At 37.8% G+C, this 22,865-nt stretch overlaps 1 protein-coding gene across 1 annotated transcript in view; it reads left to right on the forward strand.

Moving 5' to 3' along the window:
* The window catches only part of LOC103803622 (zinc finger protein 407-like), a gene marked incomplete at its 3' end in the record, with an annotated part of 128,539 nt that overhangs the window by 97,903 nt on the left and 7,771 nt on the right, over window positions 1–22,865 (forward strand). The window contains exon 4 of the mRNA XM_009076194.1: window positions 4,285–4,405. Coding sequence (XP_009074442.1) covers window positions 4,285–4,405 — 121 coding nt within the window. The remainder of the gene's footprint in view (window positions 1–4,284; window positions 4,406–22,865) is intronic.

A 22,865-nucleotide genomic window follows, 5' to 3' on the forward strand; every position in this document is an offset into this window, starting at 1 on the left:
AACAGTTTTCCTCCCATTTCTATGCATACAACTGTCAATCGTTTTTTGCTATGGAAGAGCAACCCTATGGTACCTACAAGGTTTCTCATAAGAAAGCAAGGGACCAAGGATATACTTACTTTTATAGGTCTTATATGCAAAAAAATTGACCAGACTAAAAGCAAACACAATTTACTTTAATATACTTCAGGCTTCGTTAGCAAGCCTCTAAGTGCCTCTCCAGGGAACAACTTTAATAAACACTAGAAATAGTTGGAATTAAGAAGAAAAAATCCCATAGCATGTAAGCAGATGGCTGCATTTTGTGGTCTGCTCATTCCTTAGGTCAAATGAAACTTACAGGATTCTTTCTGTGCTGCTCAATACATCATGTGAAAGATAAATCAGACTAAAAGTGATAGTTTTCCACAGTGTTCACGGGGGTAAGATTTCTTCTATCTTGCTAAGACTCTGATTAGTTGCTCAGGACTTCCAAACTGAAGGCACTGTTTGATTTTTGGTTCTTTCCTTCATTTATGTGACAGGTGGATCCTCAGTAGCAGATTCATATAAATGAATGTAGTCTATAAGTAGAAATTGTCTGGACAGTCATGATTATAAAATAAATATTTTGCTTTGTCATTCACAAATTAACATCTATCACTAAGATTTATAGTTTTTGGTACTGTGTTATTTCATTTTTCCTTCAGAAACTTCATGTTAAATACATAACTGCACAGAGAAATTTGTGATTCCAGTAAGGTATTCTCTGTGTCTTAAAAACCTCATCCTCAGAGGCAGAGAACTCAGAAGAGGTATAATCAGAGAAAAGAGGAATAAGGACAGAAAAAGGGAGCTGTAGTTTAGGGGACGGAGGAGAAGTGAAAATAAATGCTAAAAAGTCAGTGCAGAGTTTAGAGACTTTCCCAAACTTTTTCTTTCGTAAGAGAAAACTCTCTTTAGTCATCATGGTTTAAGAAGAGCAGAATGGGTATTGCTGACGAGGCTTACTGGTTAGCATCAGCTTTAATAACTACTTTTATAGATTGGTGCTCCCCATGAATTGACCCTTTTATCACTTGCTTCCCCAAAAATTGATTGTTAGAGCTCAAATTTTCCATGTCAGGTGACTAAAACAGCTGATGCACTTCAGAAATTATTTGTAGTATTGTCAAAAATACAAACCCATTTCTTTTGTGATCCTCTGGTTGGGAAATGTAGCTTTCTGAATGTTCTTGTGATAAAAATAAAACACATGCCCCCCCCCCCCCCCCCCCCCAAAAGTGGGTGCTTGATGTTGGAATGTGTGTCCTTCCTTTTTTCCCCCCACAGAGCTTGTTGACCATTGGGTCATTTTGGGGCATCTATCATTTTTGGGGTGCGGGGGGCTTGTTATTGATAAAGGTAGAGAGGTTGCGTCTCAGACAATTCTTCTATAATGATAATGGGGTAGTGTGGTGGTTTGGGGTTTTTTACCTTTATTGATCTCTAAGTGTATAGACTTTGTCCTTACGCATTTTTTGATATGCTATTTTACAGCCATTACATACTGTTGTTTAAAAATTCTGTCAATAGTGGGGGTTTTATTTGTGTTATTTTAATTTTGTATGAATTAGAACCTTGATTGGGGGTGAGCAGAGTCCTCCTGAAATTCTCAGTGGCAGACCATATTATAAAAATTATGTTTATTGCCTGAAATGTCTGGGGGCAGGAAGGGCAGAAGGAAAATTGGAGCACAAAAGCTTATAAGATGCATTCTGGCCCAAAGATAAGGAAGATAAAAAATGCTTAAATGAGTAGGTCTGCGGAAAACATTAATAAATAAAAGTACTCCTGTTTCAGATAATATACTTTTCAAAATCCCCCAACCCAAAGAAATACCTAATCACCTTTTAGATATATTTTTGAACTATACTTACCAGCTTGGCTAATTTTCCATAAAAATGCAGTTTCCCATGTGCAGCTGCTAAGAATTACAGGCCATGCTAGGCTGTCTTTTTTCCTCCCAGTTTAGTTGGCTTTTGTTATGTGCTGCTGCTGTGATGTATTTTCTGTCAGGTGAGATTTACACATAGTCCACTTGACAGGAGCAGTTAGCCACAAGGATTTCCTAAGGAGAAACTTCCTGTAACAGTGGGCAAGGATTATCATTTTTCTTATGGCCACAGTGGAATTTTCAAGCCTTCCTGGCTTCCATGGGCCTCACTCACCTGTGAGCCCCACTGGCCCTGCCCAGGCACAGCAGCAAACCTTTGCCTGATCCATCCTCCCCTGAAAGGCAAACTAAAAATCTCTTTTCAGTTCAGATCTGCCTTTTTTACAAGGGGGGCAAGTTGGCAAGGTTCTAATGCATTTTAAATGAAAGCTGTTAAAATAAGTATGTATGTTATCTAAAATACCTGTGGCTTTACTACTTAGGTTTGAAAATGTTGCTATCTTCTTTAATACTAGCTGATAAAATAAATCAGACACAGGAAATCTTCAGTTCAAGAACAGGTTACGTTGCTAGGGAGTCTATGGCCTCCCAGAGAGTTCAATTGAAGCAGCAGCCAGTACCATTCAAGCTGCTGGGAGAATCAGCTTCTCCAGAGCAGAGTGTCAGGGTCTGACAAGAAAACCCCATTTGGGGCAGGAAAGACATACTTGCTAGCAGTCTCAATTTGTCCAGCATAGAGGCTTCGGCTTTATGTCCTGCCCCTTCACCTTTCCTTGTCCCATGAAACAATAAATGAAAAATAGTGGCTGGTATTCTCTCCAGCAGCTGCTAAAAGCAATTATTCCAACTCTTTATGGACCTTTCAGAAGCTGTTCTGTTGTCCTTCTGTCCAGCATTATGGGCTTTTCAGGCCTTCAGGACCTTGCATGTCTTTATCCTTTGGAAGAAAAAACCTCAACAGTCTTCAGGAATGAAAAATGCAGATTTCTCTCTCTTCTCAGAATTCAGGCAAAGTCTTGAGTGTCTCATGCTATAAATAGGCTTGAAAAATTTGCCTTGGAGCCATGGCTAGTTGGGAGTGGCCTTTTGTTACTGATAGCAAAAGGCCACTTTTACTGATAGTCTTCTGTGGTGGTGTGTCTTCTGCCAGGCTGAAACACTTCAAATTGCACCTGCTAGTAGGCTTAGGGTTCAGTTCTGAAACTGCCTGTTCTAGACCTCTGAACAGTCTCCAAGGTACCTGTCTGTCCCCAGAAGTTTTATTCAGACTTGTTAAGTTAGGGATTTGATTCCTTATGCAGTCTTTAGGATAAATACTTCTGAAGGCTTGCACAATGCAGTCAAGATCACCTAAGTTAGGAGCTGCCTTTTGTCTTCTGCATACAAAACCAAACCTGTTTCCTCCCGAAATGGTAGCTACATGTGCCTATAAGCCCTACAGAATATTTCTGGAGCAGCCAGTTGGAAAAATGGCAGGTGTCTTAGTTAGGCATCACAGTGTGTCTGTTTGTCATGAGATTTTGTCTTATTGTCTTCTGATGGGTAGACCCCTCCACTGGAAGGAAAAGCACTCTTTTCACATAGTAACTTAGACGCTAGAGATTTTTATCCTTCTTCAATTAGTAGTCCTCTAGAAATTTTCAGTGCAGTTGCACATTCAGCAGAGACTGAATTTTAGTCTTCTGAAAATATGATTGTCATAGTCTAGGTTTTGTGGTTGGGTTTTTGTTTGGGTTTTTTTCATTAGCCTTTCAAATCCTTCTGCTGAAAATTGGCCTACTGTTCAGAAAAGATTCACAAGGGCAGAAGTCTAGCAGGCAAGAGATGGGGAATAGAGCACTGAGTTCTGGTTCATATTCTCAGTCCTGGTTTATGTATTTTATTTAAAGGATAAGATATAAAAAACAGGTCCAGAGACTAAAACAAACCCACTTTCTACGTAGAGATGTTCCTTTCTGAGCAGGTGCTGAATACAAGCATCGTCCTGATTTTTCACCTTCGGTCTCCAATGGTGTTGCTTTTGAGGCTCTTCTTGGCCCAACAGAAGGTGTAGGTTGAGAGGAATGCCTGTCGCCTGATTATGACATTTTCATGAAATAAGACCCAGTAACCAGTAACATGGTTACTCTGTTTCACTGCAGTTCTTTCTCCTCCTTTTTCCTGCTGTGTAACTTCACATAGGAAGTCAGCTGGATACTGAGGTGTATATGTCAGATTTTGCAATTAATGCATTCTATTTCAAAATTTATTTTGTAATTGTGTTTTCTGTATATACACAGGCTAAAAACCTGTCTCAAGGGACGTGCCAGAAATTTGGTCTTCCTTTTCAATTGATGAAAACTGATAATGTTTCTCTTGTCACCTTCTAGGAGAGAAACCATTCAAATGTGATGAGTGTAACTTTGCTTCCACGACACAATCGCATCTGACACGACATAAGCGTGTCCATACTGGAGAAAAGCCGTACAGATGTCCCTGGTGTGACTACAGGTAATGAGTCATTAACTAAAGCATGATGAGAGAAGGGTTAAGGTGATCAGATGAGGTTCATTTGAAGTCACCAATAAAAATATATTGCCATTAAAACACCATCAGGGCAGCAGTAATTGCATATTAAATTAGGAGCTAAATTTAAAAACTTAGTTTTCAGTATTCAGGTATTACTTTATAAAGAAAAACAGATGATGGGAAACCTTTTAGTGGTAACACTACAGTGCTAATGTTGAGTGTTTGTTTCACAGCTGCTCCAGTGTCTGTTAGAATTCTCCGTGGTGAGGCTGCTTATCTGCATTGCCTTTTCAAATCAGTTGCGGTTTTGAAATTTTTCTCGGTTGAGTTGCAACCATTTCGCCAAGAAAGGAAAAGTTCTCTAAAAGGTTTAGCAGCCTAAATACTCACCAGACACTTATTAGAACAGGAGGCAACTGGAGCTAGTTACAGTTCTGCATAGTCTTGTTTTTCTGCTCCAGTTTACCTTGCCAGCCAGGGTGTTTGGATCAGAGTTGGCCACAGGGTTGGTTGCATGGCAAAGCCTCCCATGTTGTGCTGCTAAAATTCATCCTGTTAAGGCAGTAGATTAAATTATCAGAAATCACATAAAATCATGAAGGTTGGAAGAGATCTTTAAGATCATCAAGTCCAACCCTTAACCTGTCATTCCACTGTAACCCCTAAACCATCAACCATATCTTCCAGTGCTAGGTTCCAGGTTCAGACTCCACCGTCTCCATGGGCAACATATTCCAATGCCTGACAGTGAAAAACTTTTTTTCAGTATCTACTCTACATGATTGGACAGTTAAGACTACTTCTGATCCTTATCTCCTGTGCCTTTAGTTCTTTACAGAATACTTATGAAATTATCTCATATTGCTCCTTAAATGATTCTTTACTCTTAAATACACTTCTACAGTCTTGAATACTTTTAATACCTTGCAGTGAGGTGGCTACTATAAAGGAATCCATTGAGGTTTTTATGGGCAATTTGCAAGAGTTAATGTTCAAAAAGTTTTTTAAAAATCAGCATTAGATTTGATGAATGGCATATGTGTTGTGATGCATACATGCAAAAGGAGAAAGTTAAACATTTGATTATACCACTATAGTATATTTTATTTTCTTCTAATGCTGAGCATACAACTGTAATGTTCCTTTAGTATAAGTTTTAATGTAGTTTCCTAAAGCAAGGCTATATAATGAAGCCTAGCTGCTCTCATTATACCTGATTTCATGCTATTTATGAGCTACTTTAGAGAAAACTCTTGTACAGAAAGCTTCTGCAGTGATCATGTGGGTTCTGCACAAACATTTTTTTTGTTTTGTGCATGTGGGGCAAATGTTCTGTGAACTCTTCTGTATTGAGCACCCATTAAATCACTGCCTAGAACTGCAGGCAACTGAATTTGATAACCTCAGGGAAAGGGGGCTCTGTTTCTGTGCTGCTACCTTAAGGGTCTCCCTGCTTTCTTTTTCTTTTTTTTTTTAAATAAAATTGTTTCTGTCAGCTTCAATAAGTCATCTAAGAATGAGAAGTGGTTTTCTGTTTGTCAGAGCATGTGTCTTAAAAGGTCTGTGTTGAGTGAAGTGAGAGCATATAACCAATAGTGTGACATGATGTGCTGCAATGAAGGTAAAAGAAGTGCTATCTTTAGTGCCATGTGTTTGAGGAGGCTTAATCTTGCGGTCATCCACTTAAACGAACCATCCCAATTGGCAGGAATAGTCTTATTACAGAACTAGGTAATGAGAGGTGGGTCACAGTGGGTTTCAGCTCCTTGGCTTGAAGACACTAGAGACTGGGAGTGTCGCAGATGTGGATCAGTTTGGGATTTGTTACACACAAGCAATGAGTGGGTGCAATTCCTTCACTCAGTATGACAAAATGCATAACTTAATGGTCTGTTGAGTGAAGATGAGAGATCATTTTACTTTGGATGGACAGTTTTCTGTGTGGGATATAAAGTCCAAGAAATGACAAGGATTTTAGTAGTGTTTCATTATATTGGACGTTATTAGAGACGATGCAAGCACAGGATTAAGAAGAAATCTCTGAGCATGCCCTGCCTCTATATTATTGAAAAATAAATGTTTCATGGCAATTGGATGTTAGTTTCCATCCCTTGCAGTCCAATTTTGACCTAATCTTTGGAAGCTGATCTCTGCAGATACCAGCTGATGAAGCTTTGATTCTGCAGGAAATTTGTTCTGAGCTCAGCTGAAAAACATCTGGCAGGGATGCAGGAATCAGAGCTCTGCTGCTGCTGCTGCTGCAAGCTCATGGAAGCAGTGAGGCTCTCTATGTAGCTGCAGAGGAGCCCATAGAGGAGCTGCTGTGTTTATTAGCCCAGCAGTGCCTAGCCAGCCTTGTTGGCAAGTATATGTTTTGCTCTCTGTCCACCTCTCTCTTTGTTTTAAAATACAGTTTTAAGGAAATCACGTGTTGATGCCATGTCAACTCACCCAGTACTATCTCTTTTACTGAAAAGGTATTAGGAGCTCTGTAAATATTGTTTGCACTGGCACAGCAGATGGTATGTACTCTTGAAAGTGTCACCTAGAGAAAACATCAAAATGAAGATTTCAAAATCTGCTGACCTAGTGATAAAATTCACCCCCGTGTGTAGTGGTTGAGATCTCATTGTGGTGCTTTGAGTTCAGCCCTTGCACTGTAAGTTCATCCAGACTATTTCAGATGTTGCTGTTTAGTGTTGCTTAGCAACTGCAGACTCTTTAATGACCCTTGTAGTTTCAGTGAGGTGAATATTCCTCTTTTTGTGTCAGGATATAGAGGAGAGTATTGTTAGTGCTACCATAAAGTCTCCTTTCACTGGTAGGTGAGGTGAACTCTCTGTTCTGTACTTTGACACGGTTGAATTAAAACAGTGTCTAAATACAAGGTATTTTAATTATTCCTGTTCAGCTCATCAGTGTTCAGAGTGTTCTTGGACATTCTTGATTTCAAGCTTTTCAATTCCTCATCCCAAAATTATGAACAATCATCCTGCATAAACTCTTGCCAGTCTAGTGAGTGAAAGGCTAGCTACCCCTGACTACAAGTAGAGAAAAAAGGCTATTAAAAGAAACTAATCTGAATTTAAGAACTGGTATAAATTTTATAAACGGAAGTGAAATAAACTCTAAGATACTATGGGGGAAAGAGGGATTTTGACTGCATGGAACAGAAAAGGGAATTTATTCCTTATATAACTCACAGCATGAGAAATTCTTTTCTTAACTAGAAAAAGACATGAATGGATGTGGTTTTCTGAAGTGAATAATAAACTAACCTAGCATTTTTAGCTCACAAATTCTATACTCTCCGTAGTATACATATTCCCCAAAAGAAAATGAGAGATTTTGCTCACTTTATTTTACCAAGTTGCTTTTATAATCTATTCTTATGGTTATACTTCAATGTTCTTGGAAAAATGTTACTTTCCATCTATAGTTTTTGTACTGTGACCACTTTATATTTATTTTTGTCTAAGTTTTGTGTATATTGATAACAAAGAAATGAACATCTGTTTTTCTATACAATAGTATGCAACTTCTAGTAACATTTCTAATTTGAAATTATATTTTCAGTCTAAGTGTTAAAAGCTAGTTCCTTTTGAAGGAAGCAAAATATAATATATGTTTAGTCATAAATAGTGTATATTTTTTACATTTATGTTTTCAATTTAGATCTTCCCTGTTTAGATAAAAATATGCACGGTTTTCCTTTACATTTACTTTTTCAAATCACACAGCATGTCTCTCCGTTCTTAAATCAGTGTGCTTTGTCATACCAAAATATTCATTCACTCTTAATTAATGTTGAACTTAATTTTATAATAGAGAATTGGTCTCACAGGGCCCTGCACTGCCATTACGTATGCAATGCTTATTTTATATTTCTTAATCATTTAAAAAAGATGTGTTACATGGCTGAACTTTTCAGGTGACATGATCCTAGAGTTATACTGACAACAGTACTGTTTGTATTTGGTAGTGGGCACAGTAAGCACTGAGGAGCCTCCTGAAAATGAACAGCGCCTGTGAATGGATTTCTAAATCTGTTGGGTGTATAATTTGTGGTCAGACTTTCTAAAGCTGCAGCATATTTAGGTACCTGAATTTAACCTGACTGCAGAAGTGCAAAACTCCCCTAAGTCTGATGATGTCAGTGAAAGACGCAGATACTCAACATTTTCAAAAACGGAACTGGTTTTGTACATGTGTCTAGAGAGTCTCATTTCAGTCATATGTTAAACTTTAAATTTAACCCCCATTGGTTCTGACTTTCTATGTAACTATCACAACTTCTAAGGCAATTTATGTCCATGTTGTGTCTGAGGGGGTTGTTTCAGTATGAAGTGGAATGGAATTATGTGGTGGTAGCATGCAAAAGGCAGAACCCTGCCTGCTTTGCTCACATAGTCAAATGTGTTGGATTACAGGGCTCAGGAGGAACACTGGAGTAGTTTTGTGATGCAGAAAGAGTATTGCTACAACTTTGACCATGGGACAGGTGTAATCTTAATGTGCTTTGTGGCATCTCTCTGCTGTAATTAAACAAAATTACTTTCATTTCTCTGGGATTTCACTGCATGGTTCATTTTGCATGGAGTACCCATGGCAGTGAGGGGAAGCAAAGGAATGGAGGGCAATATCCAGGGGTTTTCCTCAGCCACAGATAAGGTGTAGAAGCTGTATGAAACAAACAGCCAGGCCAGCAAAACAGCATTCATTCCTTTCTATAAAGTATATGACTTGTGAAGGATGTCTTACAAGACTGAGAATAAATAGTATACATTTTTAATATAATTATGTAAACTAAAATAAATATTTTACATTTATTATGCATAATAAAATAATTAGACAACGTTCTGTAAGGGATTATGGCATCTGAAATTCCAGCTGCAGAAGGATTCATTGTATATTTTCAGCAGCAGCGGCAGCATGACTTGGGGGAAGTGACTCCACAGGGGCTACTTTTCTTTTTTTGGACAGCATCCCTAGGGAGTTCCTATTTCCCTCTGACTTAAGGTATCTGTTCATGGATTGTAAAGACTAGTTTATAATCCACTCCAGGATTTGCACCTAAGTCATAAGTAAGTGTTTTCTCTGTGTTTATATTGGTGAAGTCAATAATCTTTAGGTATGATTGCATCAACTGTGCTCTATTCCCTAGTTATATCAAGGATAACTAGGGACTACTTTACAGATGAGGTAACAATATGTACTAATTCATAGCAGAACTGAAAGGTTGTTAAGGCATATTCTCCATAAAATGATGAAACAGTGTATTTACCATTAAAGCATTAAAATTAATATGCTCTTTGTAACAAGTGAAATGTAATATGCATGTATAGGAAATAACTAGGTTATACAACTGTATAGGCTGATGAGGATTCCAGGTGGCAGCCACCACTACACTATGGAAAAACACTTTTTTTATATATATCACAAAGACAGAATTGGCAAAAAAAGAGTTCGTATACTTTGTACTAATATGAAGTTGCTAAGGACAATAATGCAGGTATGCAATCAAGCAAATTGGGCCTTCAGGAAGCACTTCAGCTTCTATTGTGCTCAGCAACACGAGTTGAGGATATCCAGTACTAGCAGACTTATAAACAAATGAAGATAGAAGTTTAGAGAGACATTCTGTCAGAGCATGGGCATAGTTCCCAGATGCAAACTCCTCAGAATATTATTATTAAAACCCCTTAGTTTCTAATAAACATTCAGATAAAACATTTGGAAATATTTCCATTCATCTGGAATAAAATATGCTGTAACATTTAAGTCTATAAAAGAAAAATAATCTGAAATGAAATTTAGAAATGGTTGCAAAACCACTTTATTCTAGTGAATACATGGCGTACAAAACAGTGGTTAGCATTATTCCCTTTATGATGTTTCTGTGGCTTAATAAATCTTTAAATAGTCACCTGAGTTACAGCAAATAGTTTGTATGGTGAACTTAGAATAAAAATATACAGTGTAATAGTGTACAACACAGATCAGCTATCAGGTAAATCAGCTTGATCAGATGTAATTTGTAAGATTCAGAAACTCACAGAACCAGAGTGCACACAATTAATGACATGCTCCTCACTCGGGTACATGTATGCTGCCTGCACTGACTGAGAAATCATGTCTCTGCAAGTCTGGAGAATCATGTTGGTGGCAGGGTATGACAGAACTTAAACTCCCTCTCTCAAAGATGTCCCTGTCCAATGTCACTGCATGGACTGCTTAAGAGAAAGTTTGCTTACTGGGAAACATGATTGTTTCTTAAAAAAAGACATATCTGTGTGTGCACACAGATACTGGCATACGTAGACTTGGTGACTACGGTCCACAGTGAAGTTGCCATGTTAAGAGACTTGTGCACAGTATGTAATGCTATAGTCATTTTGTGAGGTCCTTTGCATTCCGTATTTGTAATTGATAGCATAGTAAATGCACTCTGCTTTCTAGAAGGGTAGTATGCACCTTCATTAATTTTAATGAATACTACTTACTCCTTACGGTAAGGAAATCCATCCCTAATTCCTTAAGCATTGGTAACTCAAGCTTCTTTTGTTTGTTTTCTTTTCTCCTCGTCCTCCTCCTCCTCCTCCTCCTTCCTTTCTTCTTCCTTTCTTCTTTTCTTCTTCCTTTTTCCTTCTTCCTTCCTTCTTCCTGCCTTCTTCCTGCCTTCTTCCTTTCTCTCTCTTTCTCTCTCTTTCTCTGTCTCCCTTACTCCCTTTCTCCCTTCCCTCCTTCCTTCCTTTCCTGTTTTTTGTTGTTTATTTTTTCCATTGTGGCCACTAAGAGGAATTAAAAATTGCCTTTTTAGTTCAGTAGTTCTGTGATTTTCCTGCTAACTTAGTATCATCAGGCTTAATACTGTAAGTATATTCCCAAGTGTTTTTAAACTGGTGATGCAATTGCAAGCATTGATAATACTTGCCTCATTGTGGATTGAGTCCTTTGAAGAACAACTTTTAAGTGATCTATTTAAGCCTAAATGCTATGCTAAATTACTCAGGGGTGTCTCAGGGCAAGTTTAATGGTACTGAGACATGCAGCCGTTCTGATATCAATGTAAAAATTGCTACCTAGTTTCAGCTTCTGACATCTCTCAGTTACAGCCCATCAAGATTCTAGCTCAGTGCTCTCTAAGTTTGCTCACACTTTCTTTTAAGTTCCACAAAAACATTCTCAAGCTGCTGATTTCCTTCAGTAGTTACTGTCTTCTCCTTGCTGTTCAATTTGAGCATTGTTCCTAAACCTTTCTTCTTACGCACCCTCTTCCCTGATGCACTGATGCTCTTTTTTTTAAATCAGTGTCCAAGACACTTAGCCCAAAACCTGAATTATTTGGTGTTTAGGAAATATGAATAAGAACACTTCATGCAGTGGGCAGATTAATGTAGCTAATGTCTTCTTTTATCACATTTTATCTTCTCTCTGTCCTCACACTTCTTTTTCCCTATCATATGTAATCATCACTGTGTTATCTATTCCTCTTTCTTAAGGAGCATAAATAGGATGTCATAAATACATGTATATTTATATCTAATACATAACTAATTAATGTTTATCAGTCTGGAACACTAGCATATATTTCAAAATAGAACAATCTTAAGGGGGTTGTATTTTGATAGTAAATAAAATCTTAGTACTAACCCCAAAATGAACGACAAGGCTATGGTCTTAATATAGCTTGTAGTAGCAAAAAAGACTTGTAATTTCCTGTTCTTACAGTGCTTCTGATAAAAAAAGTACAGTGAAGTTCTTTTATGTCTACAAATAAACTTTCTTCTGTTGGAATAGTTTGATCTAAAAGTAATCATTGGCATCACAGCTTAATTAATGTGAGCCTTTTAGGTAAAACATATTTTAAAAAAGGCTAAGCAACTATGTATGTTTTATTTGCTCTTGCCTGTTAGCAGAGAATGACAAAATGAATTTGTTTCTTTTACCATTCCTTAATCCCTAATCCAGTCATTGTAAAAGGAACAAAACTATCTTTTGCGGTGGTGATATCTACAAGGATTTGTTATTACTGTTGCTAACTAACTACCTGACAGGCAGTTAGCAATCTGAAAATATTTTGATAGTGTTGCAGGCCTCCAAAATGAAATTGATAAGACACTAACCTGTTGTGTTCTGTGGAGTTTATTCTTCAGGCAATATGACTACTACCATGTAAAAAAAAGTTTCTGTACTAGTGCTGTCTTTTTGACAACACTCCCTCTTCCTCCTTCACATGTGACACACAAACCAGATTAAGTCTGGGGAAGTGACAGAAAGCAAATTCTGTTCACAGTGGTTGCAGAAAGAGACATAGGGGAGAAAGGGAAAGGTTTCATTTAAAGGCTGATGAAAATGAGAGAAAGAAAAGAATTGCTGAATAGAAAGTGAAAGAAAGAAGGAAAGAAGAGGAAAAAAGTTTTTGTGTTTGAGAAAAGCTTACTGTTTAGATACATCTAATGCATTAGAAATAGTAAGCAATTTTCCACATAAATACGGCTTTGTTAAATACTCCTCAGGCCAGCTGACCTCCAGTCAAGTCCTGGTTTGGTTTTCCTTCCGCTTAGGCAAACTGCCCAGCTGACTGTGGTTCCTAGGATACATATATATATGCCTTTAAATAATGCTTTAAAGTGTTCTTCAGCATTGCTACCTTTGTACATTTTTAGTGATGTAATCATTTAGAACACACACAACTAGAAACTCTGCAGTTCGTAGTAATTATAATCCTGTAAATACATCAAGTGGTTCAAGTGATGTCATAAACTGCCTGTACATCATCCTCTTGGTTCGTTGTGATATTACTGGTCCCCTTAAAGTATAGTATTTATTGTTTTATATTTGTACCTGTATTACTGGTCCCCCTTAAAGTGTAGTATTTATTGTTTTATATTTGTACCTTCCATGCATGCTCCTTCAATCCATATCAAGATGATTATGGATTCTCTCTAACAACCATAGTCTAGGACATAATTTGTTCTCCTAGAAATCCCATGTGGGACACCTTGCCGTACTGAACTTCCTGAGAACATTTCTGTTAACATTTTGCATGCGCAGGGCAAACGAGTTAAAATCATTTTGAAGTTGTAGAAGGTATTGTGGTTATCAAAATCAATTCTTAAGTTCTGATGATATCTCATTAGAAAAAATGTGGTATTTCATACGTATTTTTGGTCACAGGCTCTTGGTAAAACACAGAATCATTTACATTAGCAAATTGTGGAGATATGTGCTATAGGTATTTTAATGTAAAAAGCCATTAGTAATTTGGTTTTGTTTCTGGAAGAAAGATATATCTTTAGTTCAAAAAGGCAGTTTTTATAAATCAGTCGACAAGGATTGATTTTCAGCCTTATGTCCCTAACTGATTCTGAGATTTGCACCAGCCCATCCATCCATCTTTTGTCCATTTTTTTAATAAGTTTTTAAGCTGTTGCTCAGTTTTGATGAAGACTGGCACTCTGTAGTAGTTGCTGAGATAATTTAAATTTCTACATGTTTCATGAAAGAGGTGGGTGAGGAGAGAAAAAAAAATCAGTGACAAACAGGCAGGCAAAATTCAGCTGTCATGCATTCTTCTCTCTTGCACTCCAGCCTCACCACCCAGTACAGAAGTTTTTTCTTGGATGAGAGTATCTTGAAGGGACATGTCGGGGAGCTGGTGTTACTGCATTGAGAAATTTAGTGAACAGGGCAAGAACCCATAGGATATCATGCTTCGGTTGAGGCAGCACTCATGTATCAATGTTTTGAATCCCAAATTAACTGTTTGTTGCAAATTGTCAAGATAGGTCCTTTTTAAAGGTAAAACTTGAAAGGTATTTAAGGATAAAGAGAACACACCCAACTATCTGTATTTTTCTTTAGAAAATAGATTATTTGGAAGAGATTTGTACCCAAGAGTTTGAGACCACTCATATTGCTTAGTTGGTCAGTGAACAGGAAGAAGCTTCCTGCTATGGAGAGATTATTCCAGAAGTGCTTTCTTTGGCACTTTTCTATAAGTCATTCACTGATGAACTGTGACATATTCATATGTCTAGTCAAGTATTTACTTGAGGAAAAGAAGCAAAGTTTGAAAAAATGCTAAGTTCTTTTTGCATGTTATTAGTGATGCTGAGCATCCTCAAATTCTCCTCTCACATGGGGTCCAGTGGCTCTGTACCTATTTGAAATTCAGCCTCTTCATTTAGGTGACTAAATGTGACTTTCATCACATTTTAATTTGAATTTTAATTACTAGCCTTTAAGATTTTGATCAGCACTAATAAATTATAGCACAGTCATCTTATATGGTATTTAGCTGATTGATTTTTGTATGCTGAAATATAGTCATTTTGAAGAGCAGTAAAAATACTTTCAAGTAGAAGAAATGTTTCAAAGATAAAGGCATTTGTACTAGATTTGTTCAAGTCTGTGTCAGGCCAGAGAGGGAAGGCCTAAATCCTAGCCCTTGTCAGGGCAAAACAGGTGTCTCCTATCCAGTCTGTTTAAATAAATGCAGCAACAAGAAGTCAGGCAATCAGCCCAAACAAGGCCAGTGAGTACAGCTTTTGAGAATGGCTGTGTGTTTCCTGGTGGTGCTGCATGCAAGAGGTGGGAGATGAGTATTGGGTGATGCTAACTCTATTAGTGCTCTAGGCTGCAAAACTGTATTTTAAAAGGCAAATACAGCATTTGTTTGTTTTAGCTGAGTTCTTGTCCATCTGTATCTGTGCCTGGCTTCCTCCCTTGTTTGGATATCTTTTCCCTGAAAAGTCTGTAACACAACATTAGGTGAGTCTTTATTTTCTTTTCCTGCTCTGAAGTGCCCATTTTTAGTTTCGGTTCACCAGTAGCATGGCAGGAGTGCTGTAACAGAGAGGATTATAACTAAGCCCCTCTCTATCTAAGCATCTCTGTTCCATAGCTCAGTTGGGAGTCAGCTCTTACTGGCTGGGTAGTGTGTACTGTCATGGGGTCGATACTATAAAACAAAAATAAAGACAGTGGATAAAGTCCTGGCCCCACTGATGTTAATCACATCACCTCCATGTCCTCAGTGAAGTGACGATTCTCTGCCTGCCGTGAAGTACTTGCTTCTGAGGAGAGAAACAGAAAGACAGGGAGTTGGCAGCAGCTGCCACGAGACTTTGTATCCTGAAAAGTAAAAAGTTCAACTAGGCAAGTAAAGTGTAGGATTGAGTACCCATTCAATTTACACAGAGGATCATGCCAAAAGACATCTAAATCAGAAAGTATCTAGTCCTTTAGTTGTTTCTGGTTTTCAGTTCCCTCTCTACTGAGTTTGCAAGTTCTTGAACAACTGAGTGAAATCTCTGAGAGATGCTCAGAAGTCTTTGTCCTAGGGAAATGGGTATCTTTGCCTCGAGACTTTTGGTGCACTTTCTGGGTGAACAGGCTGTTATTCCTGTATTCTTGGGTGTGTGTTAGAGACCTGAATATTATACAAGGCAGGATTCAGTTAGTTAATAGTGTCAGTGCTTTCTGCAGCCTCATTCTAGTTATTGTTTAGGATTCTCAGCTGAAAGGGCATAGAACAAGGGTTTGGGAGCCTATCATTTAGGTTTTCTCGGAAAGTTATGTGGGGAACATAACTGAAAAGAGAAGAACAATTCTAAAACCAGGGATTAGATCTGCTTTTGGCTCCTGACAGTTCCTCACTGTCTACTGGCAGAGTTTCAAGAAGAAAAGGCTGGTGCAGGATATTTCATGTCAGCTAATATACTTTCCTGGGACAGAGGACAATAGCATTCAGCCTCCCTCAAGATAAGAGCGGCCCAAAACTAGGAGTTTTACTTCCTAGAATAGTTCTATAATTTCCAGAAAGTTAGGGGCAAGAGTATTTCCTTCTCCTGAGCAGATCAGAGCTCTTTATGTTTCGTATTGGTTACCTACACTTTCTTTAGAAAAGGTAGATGCCTAATTTAGGCAAATATTGAGACCTACATTAGTTCTTTCTTATTTCCAGTAATTGTATTGGGAATTTGAATGGTTTTGGAGGGCAGACTAAGTTGCCTTCTAGTACTGCCATGTCCAACAGTGCACATGAACAGTAGCTTATTTCTATCCTGTTTTATTGATACCTTGTCTCCTAAAGCTATCACTACTCTTTTTGCCTACTTTCTGATTTTCATATCCTTCTCAATACTTAGATTGTAATTCTTCTGAGACCAAGACCATTTTTTCTATTGTTTCTCCATGTAGTGAGTGGCAGAACATTATTCTGCCATGCTATCCGCTAAGGGCAATATGCTGTGCAGTGAGAACATACCAGCTTTCTTGGAGCTACTTTTTGCTTCATAAACATTTCACCAGAGGAGTATAGGAAAGCCTGTACTGTTGTGGTGAAACCTTACTGTTGCCAGGACTGTGATATTGTTTAATAACTAAAACCTCAAAGAAGGTGTAAGAGCTGAGAGCTTGCATTCAGTTGAAGGGTGATGTCAGTGCCTAATTCCCATAGGCTCTTTAGAAAATTTCATCTCTCATTTATGGACTAGGAATTCAATACCTTTCATGAGAATTAAATGCATATAAATAGATTTTTTTAATATATACGTTTAGTCTTAGGTGCCATTAGAATCAGCCTTGGCTGTTTTTGTCTGGTTTTGTTTTTAAACCTGACCTTCAAATATATGTCTCACTAAATGTATTTCTGGGTGCATTGTTTTGTTTTGTTTTCTGAGATCATGTCATTGTTATACAGCTGAAGAAGGGGTAGTACTGAAAGCAATGCATCTTGGAATGCAAGTAGAACTATTTAGACTCTCTTCTTTAAAGCACAGCTTCTTTATCTATAACCATCCAGTATTTAGAAAGGAAGGATATCAGGGTGTTATGAGCTATATTCTTCTCTTGCTATTCACTTCATGTTAGTAAGCTGCTGTTCTGTAAACTCTTGGAAGTAGCCCTGAAACATATAGATTACTTCCATCTCAGCAGCAAAAAACAAATCTGTATACATCTGATAACAAAAAAGAAACACATGCACATATATAGTTTTCTTCCTAAATTTCTATTGTTCATTTAATTTATGTAAATTTTTTTACATACTTGGATTGTTTATAATAGTTATACAGTAAACTCTTGTGGCCTTTAAAGAGGTATGTGGATTAATGACTTCTCAAAGAATTGCTTTACAAGAGTACTGTGGCATTTTTAGAATGAGTGCTTAGTTAAAATAGTCACCAAGGGCATGTTATTCACATAGGAATCTTTTGTACCAAACCTGTGTATTTTTTATTATCTCTGCATTCTGACTTGATTTGCTGATGTACTTTCATATACGTACGTATAACATTAAGCCTATGAATAGGTCCAGTTGTTCTAAACTTAGTTATGTTCCCTAGAATCACGTACTGAATTAGTCCTTTAAGGACTGTATTACTATGTTGCAAAATAGATTCAAAGGAATAGTTTGGTTTTATGTAAAAGGTTAGGAGTGCAGAGTTTTTGGTGTGGGTTTTTTGTTGGATTTTTTTTTTTAGTTTAAGAGTGGAATATATGTTTTCTTTAGCTGTAAAAGCACAATCAAGGCAACATGATAAGTGAGTCAGTGTTGTAAAAGTAAAACTAATTTTGCCTTCACTCACATGAGCTATAGAAGAAGGAAGCTTTATTGTCCCTGGGAAGGTGATAAGGCAGAGTAATTGTATATTATACTGTCCTGGAACATCTGCCTGAAGACTGTTGGAGCAATTCATCTATCATGGACGATACAGCATGTTTTGTCTTTCTGCTTTAACCCATCCCCACTGCTGGCCTGCACGAAGGTTTTGATAGGGACTGTGCCTGGGCTGGGGCTCACATTAATCAGTCCCCTTGTTCAACACTCCAGCTGACATAATTACAACCTGCGCACAGCAGTTATTCAAGTTGAGTCCTTGTCACTCGTGGTGCGAAACTACACAGCTCAGATCCCGAAGGAGATTGCCTTATCACACAGAACAAGGGCTCACAGGAGTTGAAGAGAATAGAAATGGGAAAATGTCTTCCGGGAGTACTATATATTCCTTTAAAATAAGACATTTGAGAGACTTACAAGGGACAAAGAGAAGCATTGTGCAAGGTCTGAAATGAACAGGTTATTATTTTTAAAAGGATTACACAGGCCATTTTTGTGAAATGGACATGCATTATTAAATAAATTCAGTGGTCTCTCTTATCATTCAGTGGCTCTTCCCTATTAGTTTTCTTCAGAAGTGATAAAATAGTTTTTGACTTGTATAAGCTTTAAGTGTCTCTCAGTAGAAATCATCAGAACACAACTAATAAAAGTGCACATATTATACCAGTAAAATTGGCACACACATAAGGGAAGATCTGTGAGGATCAGAGTTAAGGGTGAAGGAAGAAGCATGCAAAAGGGCTCTCGAAGATGAGCAAGTTCATTAGTTTCTGCTGTAGTATGATACGGGAATGTGAAAGATGAAGCCAAAGAACAAGTTTCGTATTTTACCATTTTTTCCCTCTTTTCATGTTAACCCTCTGTGGGAAAAAGCGACAAGTCCATAACACTACCTATACTGGATGAAAGAAGTTTGTTTTCATGTAATATAATGGAGTTTATTTTTATGTGGTTGTGGTTTTTTTAAAGACAGAACCTTTGTATACATGATCATAAGATAAATTGTTTGGCATTGGTCTATAAAATTCCTCAATATGACAGAATATCATTGACAAACCAGAAGGCTTTTCCCTGGCGTTTACATTTTTTTCTTCTTGGGTACTAGATTAACTTTTTGAAGTTAACTTCAGGAAGTTCCTATTCTTCTCAATCAATAGATTTTTTGAAGTAATACCATTCAGGCAGTTCCTATTCTTCTCAATCAATAGATTTACATTGTTGCCCTGATTTCTCATCTGGTTAAAATCATGTGTCTAATATTTAGACATAACTGTGTATAGCTGAAAGAACAGTAATAATGTATCTGTTCTGGGTGGTCCAGTTTTAAGCTAATACTTTTACAAGGCAGTTTATCTGCAACTTGGAGTAGAATACCATTCAGGCAGTTCCTATTCTTCTCAATCAATAGATTTACATTGTTGCCCTGATTTCTCATCTGGTTAAAATCATGTGTCTAATATTTAGACATAACTGTGTATAGCTGAAAGAACAGTAATAATGTATCTGTTCTGGGTGGTCCAGTTTTAAGCTAATACTTTTACAAGGCAGTTTATCTGCAACTTGGAGTAGTCTGAAGTAGAAGTTCTAAAAACTATCTTACACATTTTAATCTACATATAGGTATGCTAGGTAAGTCAAATGCATATTTCAGTGCTTTCATTCCGTTTCAGTATCTCTTGGTGAAGTACACAGCACATTGATCTTGATGTGTAGGTCTACAGTGAAAGTCTAGCTACATGAAAACTGCAGTTTCTTACAGAGAAGCAGAGCATCCTTATAGGCAAATGTACTCTTGTAGGAGCAGAAATGAAGTTTTGCTTGCTCCCTACTCTTAAAACCACTTGTCCTGGGGTGAATGATGCCTGTGAAGTAAGCTCAAAATACAGAGCCAAATGCTGCATTTACTTACATTTGTGCAGACAATGGCATTATGAGGACATAATCTGAAGAGAATGATGTTTCTCTGATATGCACTTTCAACACACATTTTAGATCAGGTAATCAATCATACCTCCAACTAAAGACTCAAATTTGACTTTCAGAATCTAAGATAGTTTTGCAGTATTGACAGCCAGGAAGAATATATTTTAATTTGCAGACTGAACAAATTTCCATGACATCATGGAAACACAATAAATGTCTGACCTCACAATGACATTTTTCAGACTTAAACTGTACTTCTTGTAGACTTTGAGCCCAGAAAAAGCCTTAAGCTCAGCTAGTCTGACCTTCTGTGTAAGACAGACTGCATAGGTGGTTTTTTTTCCAGTTTGCTCTGTACTGTCTCTTGCATCTGACTGAATTTTATCATCTAGGAAGACTTTCAGGTTTGGTCTGAAAACATCCAGACTTTGTTCCCCTTCTTTGGAAGATTAATCACTGAAGAAATTGTGCTTTATTTCTCGTTTGAATTTGACTGTAACTTGTAGTCATTGCTTCTGGTTTTATATAGGTTTTCTTGAAGTTAAGTTGTCCCTGAATCACACCTTTATTCCCTGTTAAATTACTCATGCCCCAAGCTCAAGTGTAACAAGCAAAACAGAGGGAGTTTTATTAAGTGTTTTGGATTTTACCCCCTTTCCCCAACTTCTCTTTCTGTTTATAATCACTTTGTGGCTGTTTGGTTTTTTTGTTTTAAATGTAGACTATAACGCAGGAAGTAGATATTCTAGAATTAGTGTCTCTAGTGTCATATAAAGAACATTATATCCCTAGATTTGCTTGTTACTTCCTTGCTTATACATCTAAAGATGACATGGGACTTTTTTGCTTATAACATCACGCTTGAAGCTCACATTAAACCAATGGTCCACTAATCCCTAAATCATTTTCAATGTCACAGCTTTTCACAGCATCCTCTCATTCTGTAAGTTACCTGCATGCATTGTGCAAAGGTGGGAAACCTAACATGTAACTGTGTGTGTACATGTTTTGACTGAACAGGCCTGGCTTGTGAAACTGCTTGCTATGATGGCAGTGTCAATGTTATTAATCATGCTGCCAATTACAGTGTCATCTGCAAATTTTATTAGCAGGGATTTTGTACATACTTTTGGCATGCGTAGCAAAAGTGAACCTTTCAGACAATTATTGCTGATTCCTTTGATAAACTGGAACATTTGAAATGAGGAAGAAAACATCTCTTTTTGCATGGGGGGTTGGGGCTGGATAGGGCAAGAAGAGGCAGTGTATTAGCATTAAAAAAACCTACTTTGAGCAGAGATTGTACAGACCACAGTGCCCTGGGTATGAATCCAGGCTGCAAAGCAACAGGATCTACCCTCTAGGGAACCGTGTTGTCACTAAAATGGCTGAAGGAACTGACACGAAGGCCAGTTGGAAGAAGTACCATCTGCATCTGAGATTGACAGGCAGCCTTTAGGGTCTGTTGCTATCATTTCTGACTCCAGCAACATTAGGAGTCCAGTTTCATCTTGTGCAGCTGATAGATTCCACACCCTTTCCTAGGCTCCATCTGCACTTTTATATTTGTGAAAATGCTATATGGGTTCCTGAGGATATACAAACAGACTCTACAGAATTGTTCAGTTACTTTATGTGGTCATTAAAAGAAGTACAATAGGGAAAAAAATTGATGTTGAAAGGAATTGTGTGTCTACAATTAAATTCATCCTAGCTTCTTTTAAAAATGGATGTTTTCCATGGCCTCATTTCAGCAAGGTATTTGATCATGTACATAAATTTAACTTTGTGAGTCATTCTTTTGAAGTCAATGGGGGCTGCCTGTACTTAAGCTACACAAGTGCATAAGTACCTTGTTAAATCAGGGCCTATGATACTTAAAGCCTGGTGTCCAGCCTTACCCCACTGCAGAGATGCTGCTTCTCGGACCAACTTCTCTTTTATGCCATCTGCTCCAACAAGAAAGGAAAGGGGGAGGGAGGAAGCCCATGAACAATGGAGTGATTATTCTCAGTTACTGTGAAATAGATGAACTCCACCTGCTATTTCTGCCACTTAAACCTTGGCTGACACAGTGCAGCAGTGCACTGTGCACAGCAGACCTCTGCATCCCTCACCCTGCAGACATGTGAATCCAGAGGGCTCTTGAGCCAGGCCATTACAGAGCCCACTCTGCCTGCGGCAAGGTGGAAGCCAGGAGTTCTAGCAAATGTTACAGAGAGTTTTCAGTAGCAGATCAGTCCTATGAAAAAAATTACTGGTTTTGTTTTGCATTTTTGGCTTCTCTAGTTGGTCAAAGGAGACACTGAGTCTCTCTGTGAAGAGCTATTGGGGCAGACTCAGAAGCTGAGCAGCGCAGCTCTGCCCAGCACCTCTGGGGACAACGAGGATCACAGCACAGGTGGAGAGCTTAGGAACATTTTTCTGTCTTTCTGCACCCTTTCCACCTGTTCTTCCCAAGTCTAGTAGTTTGGACATAATTTTCAGGTTTCTGTCAAAAAGTCTCTTTATTTCTTCCTCTTCCTGTAGAAAGTAGAATTAATGGAACCATTTAAGTCAGGAAGCCTTATTTCCTTGGAATCATAGATGTTTCTTTTCCTGCAAAAATCAGGTTTTCTTTATGTTGTGAAGTCTATTTTGAGCTAATTTTAATTTATTTTATTTAGAAAAATATTCTGACTGAAAATTCATGGGTAGATCTAGATGCCAGCGTTGGTTTTATACTTCAGTTTTTGTTCACTGTGCAGGGTTGTAACTGGCTTTTCCTCAGAGGTAAACAAGAGTAGAGTACATCACTTCTTATTTCCCTTCAGAATTTCCAATTACCCTGAATTTGCTTTTAAAAGCATGCACTTTTCCTATCATAATCCATTCCTTGTATCACACGTA

This window comes from Acanthisitta chloris, unplaced genomic scaffold, assembly GCF_000695815.1.
Source record: "Acanthisitta chloris isolate BGI_N310 unplaced genomic scaffold, ASM69581v1 scaffold7690, whole genome shotgun sequence".
In the NCBI taxonomy this organism is placed as follows: domain Eukaryota; kingdom Metazoa; phylum Chordata; class Aves; order Passeriformes; family Acanthisittidae; genus Acanthisitta; species Acanthisitta chloris.